Here is a 20,260-nt window from a genome sequence, read left to right as displayed (position 1 = left end):
AGCCGGGAACAATGCGGGATTGGAGGGGGGCGAGAGCGGGGGGGTCGCCAGCGGCACCCACCGCCCCCCCCCCCCCCCAAACCCACACGGGGGGTCTGGGGTCACCCCAAGGTTGTCCCTTTCAGCTGGGGCGAGTGGTGGCATCCCGGCCATTCTTGCCCTGGCTGCGGGCCAGGAAAGGGGGTACCCCCAAGGCTTGGGAAGCAGCGGGAAAGGCGTCCCCCCTTCTCTCCTTTCCCACATCTGGCAAAGCTCCGGCATGGCCTCTCCCCACCCCTCCTCCTCCTCCTCCTCCTCCTCCTTCTCCTGGAGGCGCTGGGCCGCCTTCCCAGCCCTGCACGGGGACCCACGCGGCGGAGAAAGGGGCCGAGCGGAGCCGGGATGGTGGGATGCATCCAGGAGGGAGAGGGATGCTGCGGGACACCCCGCTCCAGTGACCCCCCGACCCCGCGCCCCCATCCCAGGGCAGGGAATGAAGCAAAGGTCAGAGGTAGGTAAATGATTGATCCCATGGAGCAAAGGGCACTGCTGCCTCCAAAATTCCCAATCCAGCACAAAATCCTTCCCAAGGACTGGGATCACCCAGGCAAGACACAGCCCCCTTCCCAATGGAAGCCACATTGGGGGGGTCATGCCAGTTTTTTAGGAACCCCAGTGCAGCCATGGGAAGCTCCTGTCCTAAGGGAATGTGATCCCAAATCCCTGGGAGGCAGCTCATGAGCAGTGGCAGTGGATAAACAATGGTCCAGCCCGGGCCAGCAGCACTTTTATCCCAAGAAGAGCAGGGTGCCAACACTGCACTGGCACCAGCACCCCCAGTGTTGGTGGGAAAACGAGAGCGCTTCCAGGATCCAGGCTGTGCCGTGCCCTGGGCCTCCCAAATTTTGGGAACAGGCTGCTCCAGGCAGGTAAACAGAGCCCAAGGTAATAAAAGCAGGAGCACAGAGTCCACGGTCACTCCCTGCTGCCCCAGCTCTGGGAAGAGATGTCCAAATATAGCCTTCTCCCTGCGGCCTCCTCGGAGAATCCGGGATGGAAGCGGGAGCCAGGGATGCTTCCAGCACCAGCTGTCTCTGGAAGGAAGGATTTGGGAAAAACCCACACGAATGGGACTTGGGGGGCACTTAACCAGGGGTTACAGGGGAGATCCAAGCTGGGGAAGAGCATGGAAAGATCCAGATAACCCCCAAATTCCATGAGAGATGCGAAGGAGGTGGGAGACCAGGAAAACATGAGCAGTCAGAGGCTGGAAAATCCAGCTTTCCCAAAAAATTCCATTAAAATCTGCCTCTCCAGGCACTCACAGCACCACTGGCAACCAGGTAAGGAACTAAAATTTCCTACAGATCCAAGAAAAGCCAGAAAAATGTACTTGGAAAACAGGTGTCCCTGAGATCCCAGAACCAAGGACACGGATATCACCATTCCTCAGGACACGGATCTTTCCTCTTGGACTACTTTATTTGGTAAAACTCCGAAATCAGCAACACCTTGAACTTCCCAGAACTTCCCTCCCTGAGCAAGGCATGGATCCTATGGAGACAGAGTTATCCCGTTCAGCTCCAGCCTCGGCTGCTCCTCCAGCTTTGATTCCTCTTCCAAAAAACCACAAGGAATCCAAAAAAAAAAAAAAAACCAACCAAAAAACCAGGATCAAAAGCGAAACCAAAAGCCAAAAAAAGTAATAAAATATCTAAGGACACCAGGGAAAAGGGAATTGAGGCGAGGCCATCAGATCCCGGTGGATCACCCACGGAAAGGGACAGTTCTGGGCACAGCCAAGTCCACAGAATCCATGAATCCCAGCAGGAGATGACCAACACTGCCCCAAATTCCTAACAAGCTGCTCCCCCTGTGAGATTCCGTCCCCCTCCGGCCACTGCCGCCGGTGTTGGGCACAGCTGGGGAAGGATTCCCTTGCTCCATGAGGAGGGAAGGGGTAGGGAATAATCCCGAATCCTGCTAATGGATCCGGGTCAGCTCCTCTACGATCTTTATCAGGTCATCCACGGTGGCTTCCCTCTTCATCCCGCTTCCATCGTCGATCTGCGCAGGGAGGAAAAGGCATTGGAGACCTCGGCAAGTGCCAAAAGCCATTCCCAGATCGTTCGGGAAGGTGTGGATTTAGCGTTTCCCAGAGAGGCTGTGGCTTCCCCGTCCCTGGAAATGCTCCAGGCCAGGTTGGACGAGGTTTGGAGCAACCTGGTCTGGTGGGAGGTGCCTTTAAGTCCCTTCACACCCAAACCATTCCGTAACTCTACAATTCCACAATTTACCTAGCCTGGACTCCTGAGCAAGGTCCTTGAAGGATCCAAGGCCACATTCCCAAGCTCACCTGAAGGTTTGCCACCACTTCCTGCATCTTGGGCCTGCTGATGTCCAGGAAACTCTCGATTAGGTCCCCGTCGATGAATCCCGTGGCCGGTTCCGTCTTCCGTTCGGTGTGGAACGATCTCCAGGTGCCACCGTCAAGGAGCCAAATCCACAGGGGATAACACCAGCCCTGGACGTGGTTAATGGTTGGACTCTGCACTCTCAGAGGGCTTTCCCAACCTCAATTCCATGATTTCTGAGGGCGCCAGCAAACCCGCTCCCACCCTCTCCAGCTGGTAAACCCCACCGGGCGCCAGCTCCTGGCTGGAATGCCAAAGGATATAAGGAATGCTCAATCTTCCCCACGCTCTTGATGACTTTGTTGAGCCTGTTCTGCATGTCCAGGAGCAGGTTGTACCAGCTTTCCGACAGGGATGTCACCAGGCCTGCACGGGAATAACGGACACGGGGCTCGGAATGCAGCACAGGGTGGAGCTGGATGAGCTTTCCAACCCGAAGTATTCCAAGATTCTGCAGGGAATCCTCAGGGCCTGCTCCTTACCGATCATTCCATTGACGGTGCCGAAGAGCACGGATCCCTGGGTGGGCGTGGAAGTCTCTCCCAGGTTCTGCATGACCAGGGATCCGTGGCAGAAGACATTGACGAACTCTCCCAGGTGGGATAATCCCACTTCCTGCAGGTGCTGCCGCTCCTCATCCGTTGTGGCCGCGCTGGAATCCCAAACACTCTGCTCAGTCCCGGATGGGGGCACTCCAAAGCTATCCCTTGCTCCCAAGAGCTGGGAATGCTCCTCCAGTTTTCCTCAAGATCCTATCACCCCATCCCATCCCCAATCCATCCCATCCAGCTCACCTGTCCTTCTGGCACACGAACAGATTGAAAGCGTTCTCCGCTCCCAAGAAATTATCATCATCCAGGATCTCCACAGCGCTCATCCAGTTTGGATTGAAATCCCGGGCAATCTGCAAGGGGCCAAGAGGGAACACGCTGTGTCCAGGTGGCCTGGCCTGAGATCCTGCATGCTCATCCCACCCCACACCAATATTCAGGAACAACGTGGGATCCAGCCTGTCCCTCTCTGCTCCAGGAAGCAGCTGAGCAGGAAAGGCACTCCTGGAGATGGTCTTGCTCCAAGTGGCACTTGGATAACATCCTGGGAAAGCATGGAGCAGCCCGTGCCAGAGGCACTCCAGCAATTTAAACCCCCATTCCAAGCGGACACCAGGCATCCCAGATGGCACCTCCCACCCGCCAGGCACCAGCTGCTCTTCCCACAGCCAGTTCCCTGGAAACTGAGGGATCCATCCTTCCAGAAACCACGGGGATCTGTGTCAAACCTTATCCAGCCAAGCCAAACTCCTCCTTTTATCCCCTCCAACACCGCTCCCTGTGCCCAGAGCTGTCAGAATGGCTTCCCAGCGCCGCTTCCGCACCTCCTCGAAATTCCCTTCCATGGGTTTGTAGGCCAGGAGCAGCACGGAGCGCATGAGGTCTCCCACCAGGATGAAATCCCCCTTGGTTTTCAGGTACAGGGCCATGATGTTGTTGTAGTGGTTGCATTCCGTGCGCAATTCCTTCTCCGCTGTCCATTCGTACAGGCGGACCTGCGGGATGGGACACGGATCGGGATACTCCGTGTGGGGGCTGGGATATGCACCCTCAACCTGGCTCACATCCACATCCACAAACATGCTCCCAAAAAAAGTCAGGGTCAGGGTCATGTTTACCGTGCTGTTGATGCTGGCTAACAGCTTCCCATTGAATTCCACCATGGAATACACAGCTCCCTTGACCTCCTTCTCAGCCAGGCTCTGCAGCTTCCCTGGAATATAGCTTGGGTTGTTTATCCCAAGGCTGGCAAGTTCAGCTGAGCTGTCCTGAATTTTGCCTCCCAAAAAACTCTCTCTGAGGGGGAACACGTGCCATGGGAAGCAAATCCCAGAATCCAGGGCTGGTGAGGGATTCCTGGGCTTCTCTAGGAGAAGGGGGGGTGGGGGGAAGGGAACACAGAACCTACAGATCCTGACAGCTGATTCCTTGGGAAAAACTGCCTGCTCCTGGGACACAAGCTCTCCAGGGTCTGAGGAGTTCATCCCTGATCTCCCACCAAAACCAGCGGGATTTTTCCCAGTGAGAACACCTCGTTCTTACCATCGGAGTAGTGGAAGACGACAATCCGGCCCTGCTTGGGCTCCGCTTCCTCGGGATACACCATGGCAGTGCCCACGATGAAGTAGGTGTTGGGATCCTTCCCCAACTTGCAGGAGACCAGGCTGAGGGCGTACTCATTTTGCAGGAATTGGTGAGCATGGAGCACTGGGGAAAAAAAAAAGCGGGAAAGGGAGGAACAACTGGCATCCCAAAGTCCTTGAAGTGAAAGCTTAAGACACATCCTAGAGATTCCCTGTCCTATTCCCCACCACCTCGTGCCATCAAAAATTGCTATTCCCTAAATATGGCTGATGTTCCTCCAGGAAAATGCTTTGGCTGAAGCTCCCCTGGGCTTCTCCAGGATGGGAAGAGCTGGATTTTGGGATGGGACAGGTACCTTCGAAGGTGTGCTGGTCTATGATGAGCAGGTTGTGCACTTCCACCTCCTCTCCGAAGGATGTCTCGTGCGGAGCCGTGCTGCTGGAAAACAGCTTGCTGGTGCTCACGCTGCTGGACAAGGCCTGGGAAACAGGAAAATCCATCACATCCCAGTGCTACTCAGGATATCCACAGAGCCCCAGGCAGCCGGGGAGCAGGAAAAGGGATGGGAGAGCAGGTGGAGCGAGGAATGAGTAAAGGGACACGCTCCCTGCTCCTGCAGGGCTGAGTGATGGTGTTGATATGAGTTTACAGTCTGTGTAAACTGCTGTGGCTGCCAGAGCCAGATCCTTGGGAAAGGGAAAGCCTTGGAGACCACACAGAAGCCTGGATGGGATATGGAAGAAGCAGCGCCCAAAAATAAAGAGGGATCAGGTGGAACAGTGGCTGTGCCACCCCCTCGGAGAGATCCCACCAACCCATTCCTGCCCAGCTGAGGAACTGGACTGGACTCACAGCTTTGGAAGCTCTGGAAGGGAGGACCATGAAGGAAAAGCCGGATCAGGAATTCTGATCCCCACAGCGCAGGGATGACCCAGCCTGGGATCTCACCTGGGTGCTGGCGCTGGGTCTGAGCGCCGTGGTGCCCCCGCTGGCATCCTGCACCTCGATCCGGCTGGAGAGCACCCCGAAACACTGGGATACCTCTTGGTAGCAGATTTTCCTGTGGGATAAACAGAGCCATGTGGCTGGGAGAGCCTGGAAAGGCCATTCCAAGAGCTCTGGAACAACAAGGGCTGTTTGTTTGCTCCTGGGATGGCAACGTCACCCCAACCCTCGTCCCCATGCAGCGGAGCACCCGGATCCCAGGAATCCTCATCCCAGGAATCCTCACCTGGGCGACTCGTAGAGGGGAACAGTGCGGATGTGCAGCTTCTGGATCTCATCAATGGTGCCGATGGTCAGGGTGCTGTTGTTGGCCAAGGCCAAACTTGTGGGGGAAAAAAATCATGGAAAACACGGGGTGAAAAGCCAGGACCTCCCACTCCTCCATATTCCTCAGGAACAGGAAATCGTGGCAGGCTCACCTGTCGGGATATCCGTCGGAATTGAGGGGGCACATGTAGTTGACCTCCTTGAGGTTGACGTTGGAGAAGACCAGCTTGTGGTTGCTGCTGTAGATGACGGTGGGGCGGTCGGAGCAGGCGAACACGTTGGTGGTGGACAAGGAGCGGAATGTCCTCAGCACGGTGGGCTGCGTGCCCAGGGTCACCTTCTTCCTGTCACTCAGCAAGCCTGGATTCAAAGGGAGAAGGGATTGGGATCTGCCACACCACCTCAGGGAAAAACAGGAGCGTGGGTAAGCACATCCCACATTGAGGAATCCATCTCCTTCCTCCAGCGTGCTGGAGGAATCCACCAGCCCTCAGCCAGTCCCATCTGAGCATGAGGCTGGGAAAGCAAGGAGGATCTTTCCCAAGAAACTGGGAAGGAAAAGAAAAGGTCACCTGTCTCAAGGCTGAGGCCAAAGTAGAAGAGAGCTCCGTCCCCCAGGGCACACAGGAGGTAGTGGCTGCTCTCGAAGGTGGTCATCAGGATGGAGCGAGGGATAATCTCTGTGGGAAGCAGGAAAAGGGATGGATGAGGTCGCTCAGGACCCGGCCAGTGACCCCTGCCAGCCTTGGGAGGCTCCTACCTCCTCCCAGCATCTCCTTGTGCAGCAGCTCGAAGGACGGGAGCTTCAGGATGCGGGCGGAGATGTCGGTCCAGAGCCCGATGGCGCAGAGCGGGGACATCCCGTTGGAGTCTCCCAGGGGGGTGATGTCCAGGCAGGCCACCTCGTGCTCCATCTCCGTGCAGCTGCGAGGAAGGAGGGTGGACAGGTGTCCGCCTGGATCCCAAATCCCAGCATCCCCAGAGCCCTCAGGATGTGGGCTCACCTGATCTGCCGGAGCTCCTGGGGCCGGATTTCCAGGTAGTACAAGGCCCTTCCCACGGCCACCACCACCTGGTTGCTGTTGCAGGAGGCGACGCTGATGTTCTTCCCGTTGGGCTCTTTCCACTCGCTCACCAGGGATTTGGGCTCCTGGCTGACCAGTCGCACTGAGGCAGAGGTGATCTGGGAAGAAAGATGGCAAAAATAATGGAAAACAGTGTTTCCAAGGCGGGTGGCACAGCAAGAACCTTCCTCTTTCCATATCCCTTAGAAACATGGACCCAGGATCCTGTTTGCTGATCCCATCGGATCTCAGGGAAGCACCCCCAACCCCTACCCTGGATAAGTCACGATCCAAGAGGCAACAGGAGAGCCAAATCCACATATTCCTCGTGCTGGAATTACCTGGATCAGCTGCTGATGCGCCACATTGCCGCAGAAAAACGTCTGCTGGTCATCCACAAATCCCGTGAGCTCCGTCTCTTCCACTTCCTCTCCGTTCAACATCAGAACCCTGAGCAGGGAAGGGAATTCCCATTAATTCCTGCTCCGACACAGGGCTGAGAGCCTGGATCAGCTCATCCCACCTTTACCTGGTCTGGCCAACAAAGGACAGCACCAAGGTGTTGTCCGTCTCCCGGTGTGGATCCGACCTCAGCGGCCACAACCCTGCAACAAGGAGGCCACAAATCCTCACAATTCCACATCCCAGTCTCATCCGTGCCCACCATGTCCCCTCTCAGGCTGTGGAACACCTCCCACACCTTTAATTCCCGGCAGGTCGATGCTGGCGTGCTCGTGGATCCCAATGCCGTTGCGGATGATCCGCAGCGATCCCTCTTTGAAGGCCCCGGAGCAGGTGACCAGCTGAGGGAAAAGCAGATGGACTATACCAGCTGTGGCTGGGAAGCTCTCCCAGTCCTCTCTGGGATCATGGAAATGGGGAACCCATTCTAGAATCATGGAATCCTGGAATGGTTAGGGTCAGAAGGGACCTGAAAGATCCACCAAGGCCAGGCTGGACGGGGCTTGGAGCAACCCGGTCTAATGGAAGGTGTCCCTGCCCATGGAATGAGATGATCCTTAAGGTCCCTTCCAACCCAAACCATTCTGGAATTCTATGATTTTATGGACACACCCAGCCAAAAATTCCCAGCAGCAAGGAGGGAAAAGCAGGAATGTTACCTGGCCTTGGCCTTGCCTCTCCAGGTCCACCACACACATGTCCACGATGGGCCCGAGGTTGGTGAAGGTCTCCATGGCCACCACGTAGGATCCCTGCTCGTTGCTGTCCACGTTGAGCTGGGAATAAACACTGGGATCACTTTTTGCCTTTCAAGGAGCAGGATGGGGAAAGGGCAGGCAAGGAGAAGATGGGAAAATGTATCCGCATCTCCAGGTTTTGATGGCAATCCAGTCCTGTGGGAACACACGGCCAGGAGCTGCCACGTACCTTCACGAGCTGGGAATCTCCAAGCCTGGAGCCAACGAACACCACTCCGTTATCCAGGTAGGTCAGGCACTCGGCAATGGATGTCTGGGAAGTGGGAAGAGGCAGGTGGAATGTGGCATGGAAAGGTCCTGGCACACATGCACACCTTCCACCACTAAGCTGTTACCCAACAGCAAAACCCCGGGCGTGGGAAGGGGATTTGATCCCTTCGTAAATCCCACAGAGTCCAAGCTCCTCCCAGTGCAAGTACCAGGAAAAAAAAAACGGAAGATGGTGTAAAAAATGAGAAGAAAGTGTCCACAGTAAGTGCCCACAGGGAATCTCCCAGCCACCAACAGTTCAGGGCTGTGACAAATGTGAAACATCAACACCCCCTGCTCCAAAATTCCCACTCAGCCCTAAATGGAGCCTTTCCCAACTTGGGAGAATCCCAGGCAAGTGCCAGGGATGGCCCAGGTGATTCCTACCTCTCCCAGCAGCTCCACACGCAGGTCCTTCAAGGTGACAGTGCCGTCCATCTGCTCCTCCTTCTCCAGGAGCAGCATGAAGAGCCGCCCTTCCATGTCTCCCAGCAAATACCGAGATCCGTTGGGATCCACGCGGTTGTGGCACACGATGGTGCTTTGCTGCAGGGAAAGCAGGGAATTCTAGGATTCCACTGGAACAGCCCCAAACTGGTCCCCAGAAGGTCTGTGCAGGTGACACACTCCCGGCTCCAGGATCCCACATTCCCCATTCCAGAGCCCCAGGAGCAGACTGAGACCTCGAGGCACCAATATTCCCATTTTTTCCCCCAAGGTTTTTAGCCTGTCCTTATTTCCATCTTAAAGGGACCTTTGGATGGCAATTCCAGCCCTCTTTCAGCTCAGAGCAGCACCTCAGCCATGCCATTGGTGCTTCCTGCTCTGATTAAATGTGGGAAGTGGCCTGTTATTCCCAAAAAACCCACAAGCCCGATTGCTGTCCCAAAATCTTTAAGCCTTTTCTCCTCCAGACAAGTCTCCAAGAGGCTCATCCATGTTTTCTACTGCCTGAAATGAAACCAGGCTCTGCCCTGGAACTGTGCCCAGACCATGCACTAATTCCTAATTAGTCCCATTCCCTGGGGCCCAAACTAAATTCCAAGAACTCCACAGAAAGTGGAAGCACACAGGGATCATGGATGTCCCTCAGCGACCGGGAAACCCAAACCTCTGCAAGTCCAAGTAAGTGGCGCTGTTAGACCACACCTGGGACAAGAGAGGTTGGAATTCCTGGCTGGAAGGCCTGGGAAAGGCAGGATTTTTTGGGATGCAGCAGCCCTGCATCCCCTCACCTTGATGATGGGAGGAGCGATAGCCAGGTATTTATCGCCATTGTGGTAGGTGATGGATTCCTGCCCAATGATGATGGCACCTCCAAAGGGCTCCGGCACTGTGGGACACACAACAAACATGAGAGATCCCATCTGGAAAAATGCAGCCATCCAGCCTGGAAAAACCACGGGAAGATCTTTCACAGACAAGGTCATCCCAACCTGCGATGACCATGGAGGCTTCGGCCTCCACGTTCTCCTGCTTCCAAGGGCCTTTGTTGAACTCCTTCTCCCGCAGGGACACCTCGTATGTCTTCACGTGGCGGCCCTGGGGGTCCTGCAAGAGAAGGCACAGGTGGATGAGATTCCAGAAGTGAGGAGATTCCACCTCATCTCCTGCAAAAACACCACTCCAGGGAGCTGCTGAGGCTTCCCACCTCCTCATCGCCCCTCACATCCACACGGCACCATTCTCCCAGGTTTGCCACATATAAATAGCCCCCCAAGGAAATCCCTGTGCCAGAAAAGACTGAGAAGTGTTTTTCCACTGTTTTACAACTGATTTCCTGGGATTTGTGTTCCTCTGACAACCTGGGAACAAGTGGCACTATGGAATATCACCTCTTCCTCCAGCTCCTGCAAATGTTCAGGAATTCAGGGGTTTTTATCATATTCCCCCCTGGTTTCAGAACTTCCCAAAAATTACCCCAGCCTCTGCTGTCCTATTCAGACCAAATCCTGGGATAATGGGTAATAAATGGAGAAAGAATCAAGGAAACAGCTTGGAAACATCCTGCTCTCCCCAGGCAGGGATCGAAACAATCCAGAGCTTTATGACTCAGAACTGACATCCTGCTCCTGCTCCAAGGATCCAAGTTGTTTTGACATGGAATCCTGGAACCATTAAGGTTGGAAAAGCACTTCTCCAAGTGTTCCCCCAAACTCCAGCTGTGTGGTGAAAAAGTGGTTTCTTCCCTGTAGGAAGTTTGGGGGGGATCCAGCAGTGCCCAAACAGGGAATAACGGAGCCGCTGCTGGCGTGGGATTTCAGCTGAGCCGGGCATAGCCTGGAATTTAACAAAGGAAAGCTAATCCCTTGCTCAGTCAGCACAGGAAAGGCTCTTTGGATCAAAGCAGGCATCCAGGTAAGGCCTGGAATGCTCCCTCCGTGAGGAGCCAGGTGATGGAGAGGTTACAGATCCTCGTATACACCTGGAGTTGCCTCCCAAAAATACCGAGCAAGTCGTTGCCATGCTTTTTAAGGAAAGGCTCAGGCCTCGCTATGGAAAACAACTGGTTCTGGATCTGATCCACTCGCTGGAAAGATCCCTAAGCTCCTCCTGGGGGTTCAACATGGGAGCACTCCCATCCAAGGCAGAGCTGCCCAGGAATCCTGAGGGAAAGCATTGCTTCCTCTCTCCCAGAGCTGGAAAAAAGAGCTGGACCTGAAGGAGCTGGACTCATCCCTCAGTCTGCCTTCCAAAAAACCTTTGGAAAACCTTGGTTATCCATGGATAAGCACGCACCTGGTAGACGAAGCAGATGGTGGGAGCTTGGCAGCCGTAAAGGAATTTCACGTCGATGACCTGGAGCTCTTCCAGGCGGATGTTGAAGGCCTTTAATTCCTTGTTCTCCCGATCCAGGGGGATGACCTTGAAAAGGCCATCATAGAGCCGCAGCCCGATCATCCGGCACTCGGGATCGATGATCCCGATGATCCCGGTCTCCGAGGGGCGGCCAATGCGATCCTGAAGGAGAGTGCCACAGAGAGGGGAAAGAAAAAGGTGGTAAGTGCCAGGAAATTTTCCCTGAAAAACAGGGACAGGGGTTGCCAGCCCTTAGGTGAGGAGTGGCTCCTTGCAACACTTCCCAACGGGCTTGAGAATTCCGGCTGGGAAGCCACCAAGGCTAAGGAGGAGATGCCTTTCCAGGTGCCACACCACACACCTTCACCACAAATTCCCACAGGACTCATTTCCCAGGGAAAATTCGGCCTCACAAGGAGTTTAGGCTTTAATTTCCCTTAAATTTAATTTGTTATTCCATAAACTCTCCCCAGAATTTGTTTGAATCCATAGGGACAGGGCTTGGAGCATCCTGGTCTAGTGGAAGGTGTTCAGAGCAAAGGGTGGAATGATGATCCATAAGTCCTGTCCATCCCACACCACTCCAGGATTCCACATGTTGGTTTAGATGGGATATTGGGAAGAAATCCTTCCCTGGGAGCGCGAGAAGGCCCTGGGATGGATTTCCCAGAGAAGCTGTGGCTGCCCCATCCCTGGAAGTGTCCAAGGCCAGGTTGGACGGGGCTTGGAGCAACCTGGGAGAGTGGAAGGTGGAAAAGCTTTAAGGTCTCTTTTCCAACCCAAACCATCCCAGAATTCCATGAATCCTCACAGAGACCAAGAGTAACTCTGGAGACATCCCGTGGCTGCAGGTGAGCCATCCCAGATCCAGCAGCCGGCAAGGAACCACTCAGGGAACAACCCAAATCCCACCCGCTGCTGCACCAGCAAGGCAAAACCATCCCTAGGGAAGGGAATTCCCATTCCAGGTGCTGCCTTCCCCCTCACCTGCACGTTCCCATGGGCACGGGTGATGATGTCGATGCTGTCCCCGTTCTGCTTGTATTCCAGGATGCAGGCATTGTACTTGGCCGTCAGGATGAACAGCAAATCCTTGCTCTCCCCCTGCCCGAAAAAACCCGGATGATGCAAATTCCAGAGGGGTTGGATGTGCCCATCCCACCCCGCCCAGGTGGGCACGGCTCCATCCCTGCTCTTCCAACACCCACCTTGGGGCGGAAGAGCTCCATGACGGCGGTTTTTCCGTACATCCCCACTTCCTTGACGGGCCGGAGCCCCTCGGCCGTCACGACGTAAATCTCCAGCCGGGTGTTCTTGGCAATCAGCAGGTTCAGGTCCTCCGCAGATGTGAAGTGTCCTGGGAAAAGCGGGAAGGAATCCCGGAGGAGGGATCAGCTGGCACCTCGGGGTGCTGGACTGCACTCCCACAGCCTCCCTGGAGCATCCCAAAATCCCAGCACGTTCCTTCCACGGTGCCCAGCGCTCTCAGCCAGCTGCTTTCTCTCAGCCCGCACTCCTTGTTTTTCCCCTGGAATGCTCTTCCCACAGTCTTTTCTCAGGAATTCTCTTCCCGGGGTCTCTTCCCACCACGCCCAGCACTCCCAGGGCTCTTGGGGCTCCCGCAGCTCCCCCAGATCCCACTGTCTCTTACTCCTATTACGGATTTCAGGAGCACTTTAATCCTCCCTCTACCCCAAAATCCCCCGGTACCCCAAAACCCACCCGTGACCCCCAAACCCCGCCCTACCCCAAAACCTTCCCCATACTCCCAATCCCCTCCCTGTGCCCCAAAACCCCCCCAGCGCCCCCCGGCACCTCCATCCCCCCCCCGTGTCCCCCGTACCCCCGGTACCCCATAACCGCCCTCCCACGTTCCCCCCAAAACCGGGTGTTCCCGTCACCCGCCGCCCCGCGGTACCGGTGACGCAGCCATTGACGGCCGTCGGCTTCTGCGCCGTCACCACGTAGTTGTAGGACATGTTGGGGGAACCGGGGGGTCCCGGGGGGGTCGCGGGGGAAACCGGGGGGGAACGGGGAGCGCGGCCTCTCCGCCGCCGTCGCCGCCACTTCCGGGAAGTGGGGACACTGGGCCGCTCTAGCCCGCTGAGGGGGACACGGGAGGAGCAGACGAGACGGGCCGCTCTAGCCCTCTGGGAAGACCGCGAAGAGCAGCTGAGACGGGCCGCTCTAGCAAGCTGGGAGGACCCCGGAGAGCAGACGAGAGGGGCGACGGGAGGACCCTGGAGAGCGCAGGTGTGGAGGGGGATGCGCGGGGGATCGCCCCCAAAACCCGCGCGATCCGCGCTGATCCCCCGAAGGGAGGGCCCCGCTTGGGAGGATGCAGCCCCCTCCCAGCTCCCTGCAGCTCTGTGCCCCCCGAAACCTGGGGCGGGGGGTCCCCGCTGTGAGGGGGGAGCGTGGATCCGTCCAGGGCCTGCGCTGAGAGGAGATCCCTGAAGGTGGGAGTCCCCCAGTCACAAAACAGAGGGATCCCTATTTGGGGGTGGTCTCCTCCTGATTTCCCATCCCACAAGGTGCTCCCTGCCTGGGGGGGTGTCCCTATTTGGGGACAACACCAACGCCAGCCCCCCATTCCCACCAGACACTCCCATCTCACCCCACTCCCTTCCCAGCCCCGCCTCTCCGGACCGCTGTCCCTTCCAGCCTGGACCTTGCCCTCTCTCCGGACAGATCCCATTCTCGGATCCGAGCGCTGCGCTCCGCTCCCATGGAGGTGAGCCTGGAGCGGGGGGGTTGTCATTCCTGTGGGGTTGAAATTCCTCCTTTTCTTATCCCACCGTCCCCTGTTTTCACCCCAGGTCTCCAAAAAACTGGTGACGACCGTGTCCGGTTGTGCCGACGATGCTCTGGCTGGGCTGGTGGCCTGCAATCCCGGGCTCCGGCTGCTCCAGGGACATCGGGTGGTCCTTCGGGATGACTTGCCGGCCATCCGTGGCCGCGTGGCCCTGCTGTCCGGAGGGGGATCCGGCCACGAGCCCGCGCACGCAGGTGAGACCCCCCTGCCCCACCTGTACGCCCCCCCCCCCCCCCCCCCCCCCCCCCGGACACTGTTCCGAGCCCTCCTCCCTCTCCACAGGCTACGTCGGGAAGGGAATGCTGACCGGAGTGGTGGCCGGAGCCGTGTTCGCGTCCCCGTCCGTGGGCAGTGTCCTTGCGGCCATCCGGGCCGTGGCACAGGCCGGAGCAGGTTGGGAACACACCGGCCTGGAGCTTTGGGGTCCCCTCCTCCAGTGCTGCGTCATTCTTGTCGCCTCCACATGCATCCGCAGCTGGGATCCTCCTGATCGTGAAGAACTACACCGGGGACCGGCTGAATTTTGGGATGGCCCTGGAGCGGGCGCGGGCCGAGGGGGCCAACGTGCGGATGGTGGTGGTGGGCGACGACTGCGCCTTCGCCACGCCGGGGAAAGCCGGCCGCCGCGGGATCTGCGGCACCGTCCTCATCCACAAGGTCCTGCCGGGATCCTTTGTGGGGATTTGGGGAGTTCTGGCGGGTCGCTCACCCGCTCTGCCCGGGGCAGGTGGCGGGAGCTCTGGCCGAGGCGGGAGCAAGCTTGGATGAGATCGTGGAGAAGGTGACGGCGGCTGCCAAAGCCATGGGTGCGTTGCGTTATCTCGTGGGAATGCTGTCCTGTGTCCCCCAGCCCCTGAATCCTGAAATTCCCCCTGGGTTTAACGGAGCATTCCCACCCGCACAGGTACCCTGGGTCTCAGCCTGTCTCCCTGCAGCATCCCGGGATCCAAGCCCTCGTTCCAGCTGGCTGAGGACGAGATGGAGCTGGGGCTGGGTGAGGAGCAGCCCCTCCAAGTCCCCCTCGGATCCCCGGAGGGTCTGAATATCCCTGTCCCACCTGGGGAGGCATCACCAGGGTTGGGATGTGATGCAGCCCTGTCTCCATAGGGATCCACGGCGAGGCTGGAGTGCGCAGGATGAAGGTGAGGGGGGAATTCTGCTGCTTCCTCCCCATTCCCAGATCCCCCCTATTCCCAGACCTCTGCACTCCGCTCTTCCCCTGCTCTGTGTTCCCTCCAGGTGCTGCCGGCGGATAAGGCCGTGGAGACGATGCTGGAGCACATGACGGATCCATCCAACTCTTCCCACCTGCCCCTGACCCCTGGTGAGTCCCCCGGCCCCTCCGTGCTCCCCCAAATCCCCCAGATCCCAGTCTCATCCTGCCACCCATCCTGCAGGATCCTCCGTGGTGCTCGTGGTAAACAACCTGGGTGGATTGTCCTGCCTGGAGCTGGGAATTGTGGCTGGAGCTGCTGTGCGCTGCCTGGGTGAGTGCAGGGGGGAGCTTGGGATCCCATTCCCTGGCTCCGGCCGCTCTGGAATTCCGCTCTGGAATTCCCCCGCCTCGCTCCCGCATCCCACAGAGAGCCGAGAGATCCGCATCGCCCGGGCCTTGGTGGGATCCTTCATGACGGCGCTGGAAATGGCTGGAGTGTCCCTCACCCTCATGCTGGTGGACGAGGAGATGGTGGGGCTGATCGGTGAGTTCCCAGTCGGAATGTGGCCTGGGATTGGGGCACGGGGGTCGCCAGGTGCTGGATGACGGGACACGAGGTCAGTGGGATGTCTGGGAGTGGAATTCCTGGCTGCTGGATGTGCCAGTGAGGATCCAATGGCATCCTGAGCCGCCACATGCCTCTGGCTCTTCCAGACGCCAAGACCACGGCCATGGCATGGCCCAACATTCCCGCGGGACCGGCAACCACCCGGAGAGAGGAGGTGCCAGCACCAATGGAGGGACCCAGGAAGCCACAGGATGAGCCTGGAATTGGTACAGAGCTCCCGTCCCTTGTCACCCCCCCTCCCCCTCGTGCCTCAGTTTCCCTTGGGAACATGCAGGGATGCATCTCCTCTCTGCAGGGCCTGGCACGGTGCGGGTGCAGCGGGTGCTGGAGCGGGTGTGCAGCACCTTGCTGGATATCCAGGATAAGCTCAACGAGCTGGATCGGGGAGCTGGTGACGGGGACTGCGGCCACACGCACGCCCGGGCGGCCCAAGGTGGGTGTGGGGGCCGTTATCCAGGGAACTGTATCCCCATGGCACCTCCCGGGAGCGGGCAGTTTCCCAGGACATCCCTTCTTGGGATTAAGGAAGCCTGGGGTGCTCCTTCCTAGAATTGTATCCTGGAATGTCTCTGCATCCAGTGCCACTGAGGGCTGTCCCTGCTTGTCCCCACGAGGGACAGGGGACTCCAGGGCCACCACCATCCTGTTGTCCCTTCCATCCCCACAGCCATCCGGGAATGGATGTGCTCCCGGCCGCCTCCGGCCGCCCCGGCCCAGCTGCTCTCTGCCCTGGCTGATGTGCTGCTGGAGCAGATGGGAGGCTCCTCTGGAGTGGTGAGTGGGAATGGGAATGGGAATGGGAAGGGGCCGTGTTGCCAGGATGGGATTGATGGTATTCCCAAAGCTCTATGGGCTCTTCCTGACGGCGGCCGCCCGGAGCCTGCAGGGCCGCAGCGATTCCCCGGCATGGGCTGACGCCATGGACGCCGGGATTGAGGCCATGCAGAGGTCAGTGCCGGGGGCTGTGGAATCCCAATTCCCCCTGGGAATCCCAATCCCCCCTGAATTTCCCTGCATCCCGCACAGGTATGGAGGAGCCGCGCCAGGAGACCGGACAATGGTGAGTGCCGGGAGAGCCCGGGAGCCAGGAAGGCTTCCAGGAGGATTCCAGGGAGTTCCCACCTGGCCTCAGCACCGACTCCCAGCCTGATTCCCGCTTTTCCCAGCTGGATTCGCTGTGTGCAGCCGCGCAGGCTCTGCATGCCCTGCGCAGTCCCGGTGCCGACCCGCTCCGGGTGCTGGCAGCTGCTGTCCAGGTATGGAGAGCTGGGAGCTGAGATGGTGGGAAAATTGGATGGGAATCCCTGCTGTTACCCTGGAAAACACCCTGTTTTCCCTGGCAGAGCGCGGAGGCAGCAGCGGAGGCCACCAGGCACATGGAGGCCGGGGCGGGCAGAGCCAGCTACATCCGCTCATCCCGGCTGGAGCAGCCCGATCCTGGGGCTGTGGCAGTGGCAGCAGTGCTGGGAGCGGTGCTGGAGGGGCTGCGGGACCCCCTGGAGGCCCCCCACTGATGACAGGGATGCGTATCCCAAAAAATCTGTGTCCCTTCATAGTGATAGAGGCGTGTATCCCAATAAACCCTCGTGTTCCCCCACGTGACTGGGAAGCGTATCCCAATAACCCTTGGGGTTCCTTCAAGGACGTGTTTCCCAATAAACCTTGGGATGTGGCCCCCCCATAACCCCACCCTGGTGACCGGGAAGTGTATCCCAAAAATCCTTCGTGTTCCCCATGCTGGCTGGGAGCGGCGGGACGGTGGAATTTGGGGGTGTGGGGGTGCCCGCCGTTGCTCCAAGCTGGGAAGGGAGATGGGAACAGGGATCCTGTGACTTAGGGGGAGGAAGGAAGCCCGGGGTGTGGAGGGGAAACCACAGGGCTCACATGGCTCTGGGCACGGGGTCTGGGGGGGGATCCTAGGAAAGGGACAAAGGAGAAGCAGGGACGGGGCAGAGCATGATCCCAAATCCCGTGGGGTGACCACAGGGAGCTGTCCCGTGTCCCCAGGGCACCAGCGAGGACAAGCCCTTGGAAGGAGCAGCTTGGCTTGGCTCCCAAGCTCCCACCTCTCCCAGCCCAGCTCCCAGGCCCTCCCTTGTCCCCAGGGATTTGAGTGCTGGAGCCCTGCGAAAGCCAGTGCTTTATTCCATGTCCGTGAGATCCCTGAGTGGCTCCACCCTGAGCTGGATCCTCTGGAGTGAGAGTGATACGGATGCTCCTCTTCGTCCCAGCGAGGCTCCGGCAGCTCCAGCTGCAGCAATGAGGGGTGGCACTGGGAAGCGCTGGGGTTTGGCATGGCCCGGGATCCAGGCAGGAGCTGGCACGTGGAGGCACGAGGATGCAGCTTGGGAGTGCTGGCAGATCCCTGGGATCAGCGCTCGCTGGAGAGCAGGGGCTGTGGGATACAGGGATGAGCCTCAATCCTTCCCCACCCTCGGGGCTGTGCTGGGGGGGCAGCTTCCCAGTCCGGCTTCCCAAATCCACCCAGCGCATCCCGTACCTGGCGGGAGTCCGGGGAGTCGGAATCTGGGCGCTTCCAGCTGGGCCTGGCCAGGGCAGCCACCACCAGCACCCCAAAAATGAGGATGAGGAGCCCCAGGGTGTTGGCAAACACAGCCTCGGCCGGCAGGAGCTTGTACGCCGTGGTCCCGTTCTTCCTGGAGTGGGAAAGAAGGGCTGGGAATGTTCTGGACGTTACCCAAAACCCCCCCAAGCCTGCAGGGAAGTGTGCAGGGAACCACACACCTGAGGGAGGAAGCGCTCAGTTCCCTTTGCTCCGAGCTGGCCGCTCCCAAATCCAGCCCAAATCCCCATGCCGAGCCCCCCTTTCCCTGTGGGGAATCTTCCCGAGCCCCCCCCCCCCCCCCCAACTCTCACAGGCTGAAGAAAAGCTTCTCGTTGATTCCTGACGCACAGGAAGCCACGGACAACAAGAGGATGGTGGAGCCGAAGAAAACATGGATGGGCTTGTAGAGTGCCCGGAGCCAGGCGGGAGCCCAGGGAAGCAGGAATGCTCCAAAACCCGCCGCCCACTGCAGGAAGAGAAGGTGAGGCTGGAAAACTCAGGATGCCGGAGGGTTTGGGTGATCTAGGGAGGCTCTCCCACCTGGCAGGAGAAGAGCAAGACAGTTCCCAGCCCCATCCAGCTGTGCAGCGAGTACATGTTGGGCGTCCCTTGGGAATTATGGAAGCAGAACACGGCCGCCAGCCCCAGCACGGTCAGGATGAACGCTCCCAAAGCCAAGCTGCCGTGCAGCACCTTCCAGGGAAGCTTGGGGCCGCTCCAGGTGTTGGGAATGCGGTAAACCAGGGCGGCTGTGGGAGGGGAAAAAAGGTGAGGAAAGAGCCGTGCCGGGATCCCCACGCTCCCTGAGCTCACCTGCGCCATAGAGCACCACCAATCCCGTCACCATCAGCACCGGGTGCCAGTTGAATGTCCGGGAGCTGCCGTCCAGGGAAAAGCCCCCGCGCCAGTGCTGGCACCAGGTGCCCACCATGGCCACGCAGAGCAATCCCAGCGTTCCCAGGAAGGCGCAGAAGGGCAGGAAGGGCACGTCCAGCATGGCCGTGGAGCGGTGGTGGCACCTGTGGGCGCACGAGGAGCCGGCTCAAGCTCCGGATGCAGTCCCGGGGAGGAGCCACGGAAAGGGGAACTGGGAGCCCCAGTAGGGTGTAGGGGGGCAGCTGTTTCCCAGTCTGGGAAAGGTGACAGGCATGGAGCTGCTTCCCAGCCATGGATGGTGCCCCAGCTGCTTCCCGGCCTGGGAATGGTGGGCAGGGATGGATCCAGGATGGTGGCACCTGGGGATGACTGAGGTGCCTGTTGGGGCTCTCCGACATCTCCAGGAGGAACCACGGAAAGGGGAACTGGGAACCCTGAGGGGATGACCAGAGTCCAGCTGTGGCCTGGACTGGGAAGGAGAGCAGGGGTGGGACAGATCATGCAGAGCCGAATTCCCAGGCACAGCAGCCCAGGGAATAGCAGCGAGGGGTTCCCGGTGTCACCTGTCATGGTCCCCCTGGCAGGAACCCGGCCGCACTCATTTGCATGCGATTTGCATGTGATTTGCATGTGCCCCCAGAAATGGGTATTTCTGTCCCCTCCGAGGGCGGGGGATGTCCCGACACCCTCAAATCAGCTGCCTCGCGGGACATAGAGACAGGAAAAGGGTGGAGACACGGGGCCCTATGGTTTCCCGAAATCTGGGACACAAGAGACTCATGGATCTCCCAAATCTGGGACACTGAGTGCCATGGCTCCCCGAAATCTGGCAACACGTGGCTCCACAGCTCCCCCAAACCTGAGGCTCCCCTGGACCTGGGGACACAGCGCCCGGCCCCGACGCCACCCAAACCCCAGACTAGGAAGTCCCTCGGCCCTTCCCGACCCCGAAGCCGCCCCCTGCCTCCCGCCCCAACCCCGGGGCCGTACCTGGGCTCCTCCGCCCCCTCCTCCTCATTGGGCGCCGCCATCTTGGCGGGCGCCGCTCTGCTCCCTCATCTCTATGGTTTCCCCGCCCGCTCCAATG

General features: G+C 58.7%; 3 protein-coding genes across 3 annotated transcripts; 1 reads left to right on the top strand and 2 right to left on the bottom strand.

Annotated features, from left to right (window-relative positions):
* Nucleotides 1–1,448: 1,448 nt before the first annotated feature.
* On the bottom strand, nucleotides 1,449–13,234 carry DDB1 (damage specific DNA binding protein 1). The gene is made up of 27 exons (XM_082284498.1): nucleotides 13,051–13,234; nucleotides 12,341–12,489; nucleotides 12,120–12,236; nucleotides 11,073–11,294; nucleotides 9,770–9,884; nucleotides 9,569–9,666; nucleotides 8,721–8,879; nucleotides 8,254–8,337; nucleotides 7,986–8,102; nucleotides 7,565–7,667; nucleotides 7,394–7,469; nucleotides 7,206–7,314; nucleotides 6,805–6,983; nucleotides 6,561–6,724; nucleotides 6,373–6,480; nucleotides 5,953–6,160; nucleotides 5,760–5,855; nucleotides 5,477–5,588; nucleotides 4,884–5,007; nucleotides 4,487–4,651; nucleotides 4,063–4,157; nucleotides 3,769–3,939; nucleotides 3,188–3,297; nucleotides 2,876–3,045; nucleotides 2,657–2,759; nucleotides 2,336–2,459; nucleotides 1,449–2,046 (listed from the first exon to the last, which is right to left on the bottom strand). Exons 1-27 carry the CDS (start codon nucleotides 13,109–13,111, stop codon nucleotides 1,963–1,965), a joined length of 3,423 nt encoding a protein of 1,140 aa, XP_082140624.1. The 5' UTR covers nucleotides 13,112–13,234; the 3' UTR covers nucleotides 1,449–1,962.
* A 32-nt stretch (nucleotides 13,235–13,266) lies between these two features.
* On the top strand, nucleotides 13,267–17,245 carry TKFC (triokinase and FMN cyclase; the record flags this gene model as incomplete). The annotated part of the gene is made up of 18 exons (XM_082284374.1): nucleotides 13,267–13,385; nucleotides 13,766–13,866; nucleotides 13,952–14,141; nucleotides 14,230–14,340; nucleotides 14,423–14,604; nucleotides 14,675–14,753; nucleotides 14,852–14,941; nucleotides 15,055–15,089; nucleotides 15,187–15,271; nucleotides 15,345–15,434; nucleotides 15,531–15,647; nucleotides 15,818–15,937; nucleotides 16,027–16,164; nucleotides 16,399–16,505; nucleotides 16,576–16,679; nucleotides 16,758–16,791; nucleotides 16,898–16,987; nucleotides 17,075–17,245. The coding sequence occupies exons 2-18, from the start codon at nucleotides 13,861–13,863 to the stop codon at nucleotides 17,243–17,245; spliced, it is 1,749 nt and encodes a 582-aa protein (XP_082140500.1). The 5' UTR covers nucleotides 13,267–13,385; nucleotides 13,766–13,860.
* A 712-nt stretch (nucleotides 17,246–17,957) lies between these two features.
* On the bottom strand, nucleotides 17,958–20,247 carry CYB561A3 (cytochrome b561 family member A3). Its single transcript, XM_082283943.1, has 6 exons — nucleotides 20,164–20,247; nucleotides 19,111–19,316; nucleotides 18,838–19,046; nucleotides 18,609–18,763; nucleotides 18,232–18,388; nucleotides 17,958–18,126 (listed from the first exon to the last, which is right to left on the bottom strand). Exons 1-6 carry the CDS (start codon nucleotides 20,202–20,204, stop codon nucleotides 18,103–18,105), a joined length of 792 nt encoding a protein of 263 aa, XP_082140069.1. The 5' UTR covers nucleotides 20,205–20,247; the 3' UTR covers nucleotides 17,958–18,102.
* Nucleotides 20,248–20,260: the final 13 nt, after the last annotated feature.

This window comes from Coloeus monedula (assembly GCF_965178545.1).
Source record: "Coloeus monedula genome assembly, chromosome: 6".
Classification (NCBI taxonomy): domain Eukaryota; kingdom Metazoa; phylum Chordata; class Aves; order Passeriformes; family Corvidae; genus Coloeus; species Coloeus monedula.
The sequence above is the reverse complement of the archived record's forward strand: the minus strand, read 5'-3'. Positions and strand labels throughout refer to the sequence as shown.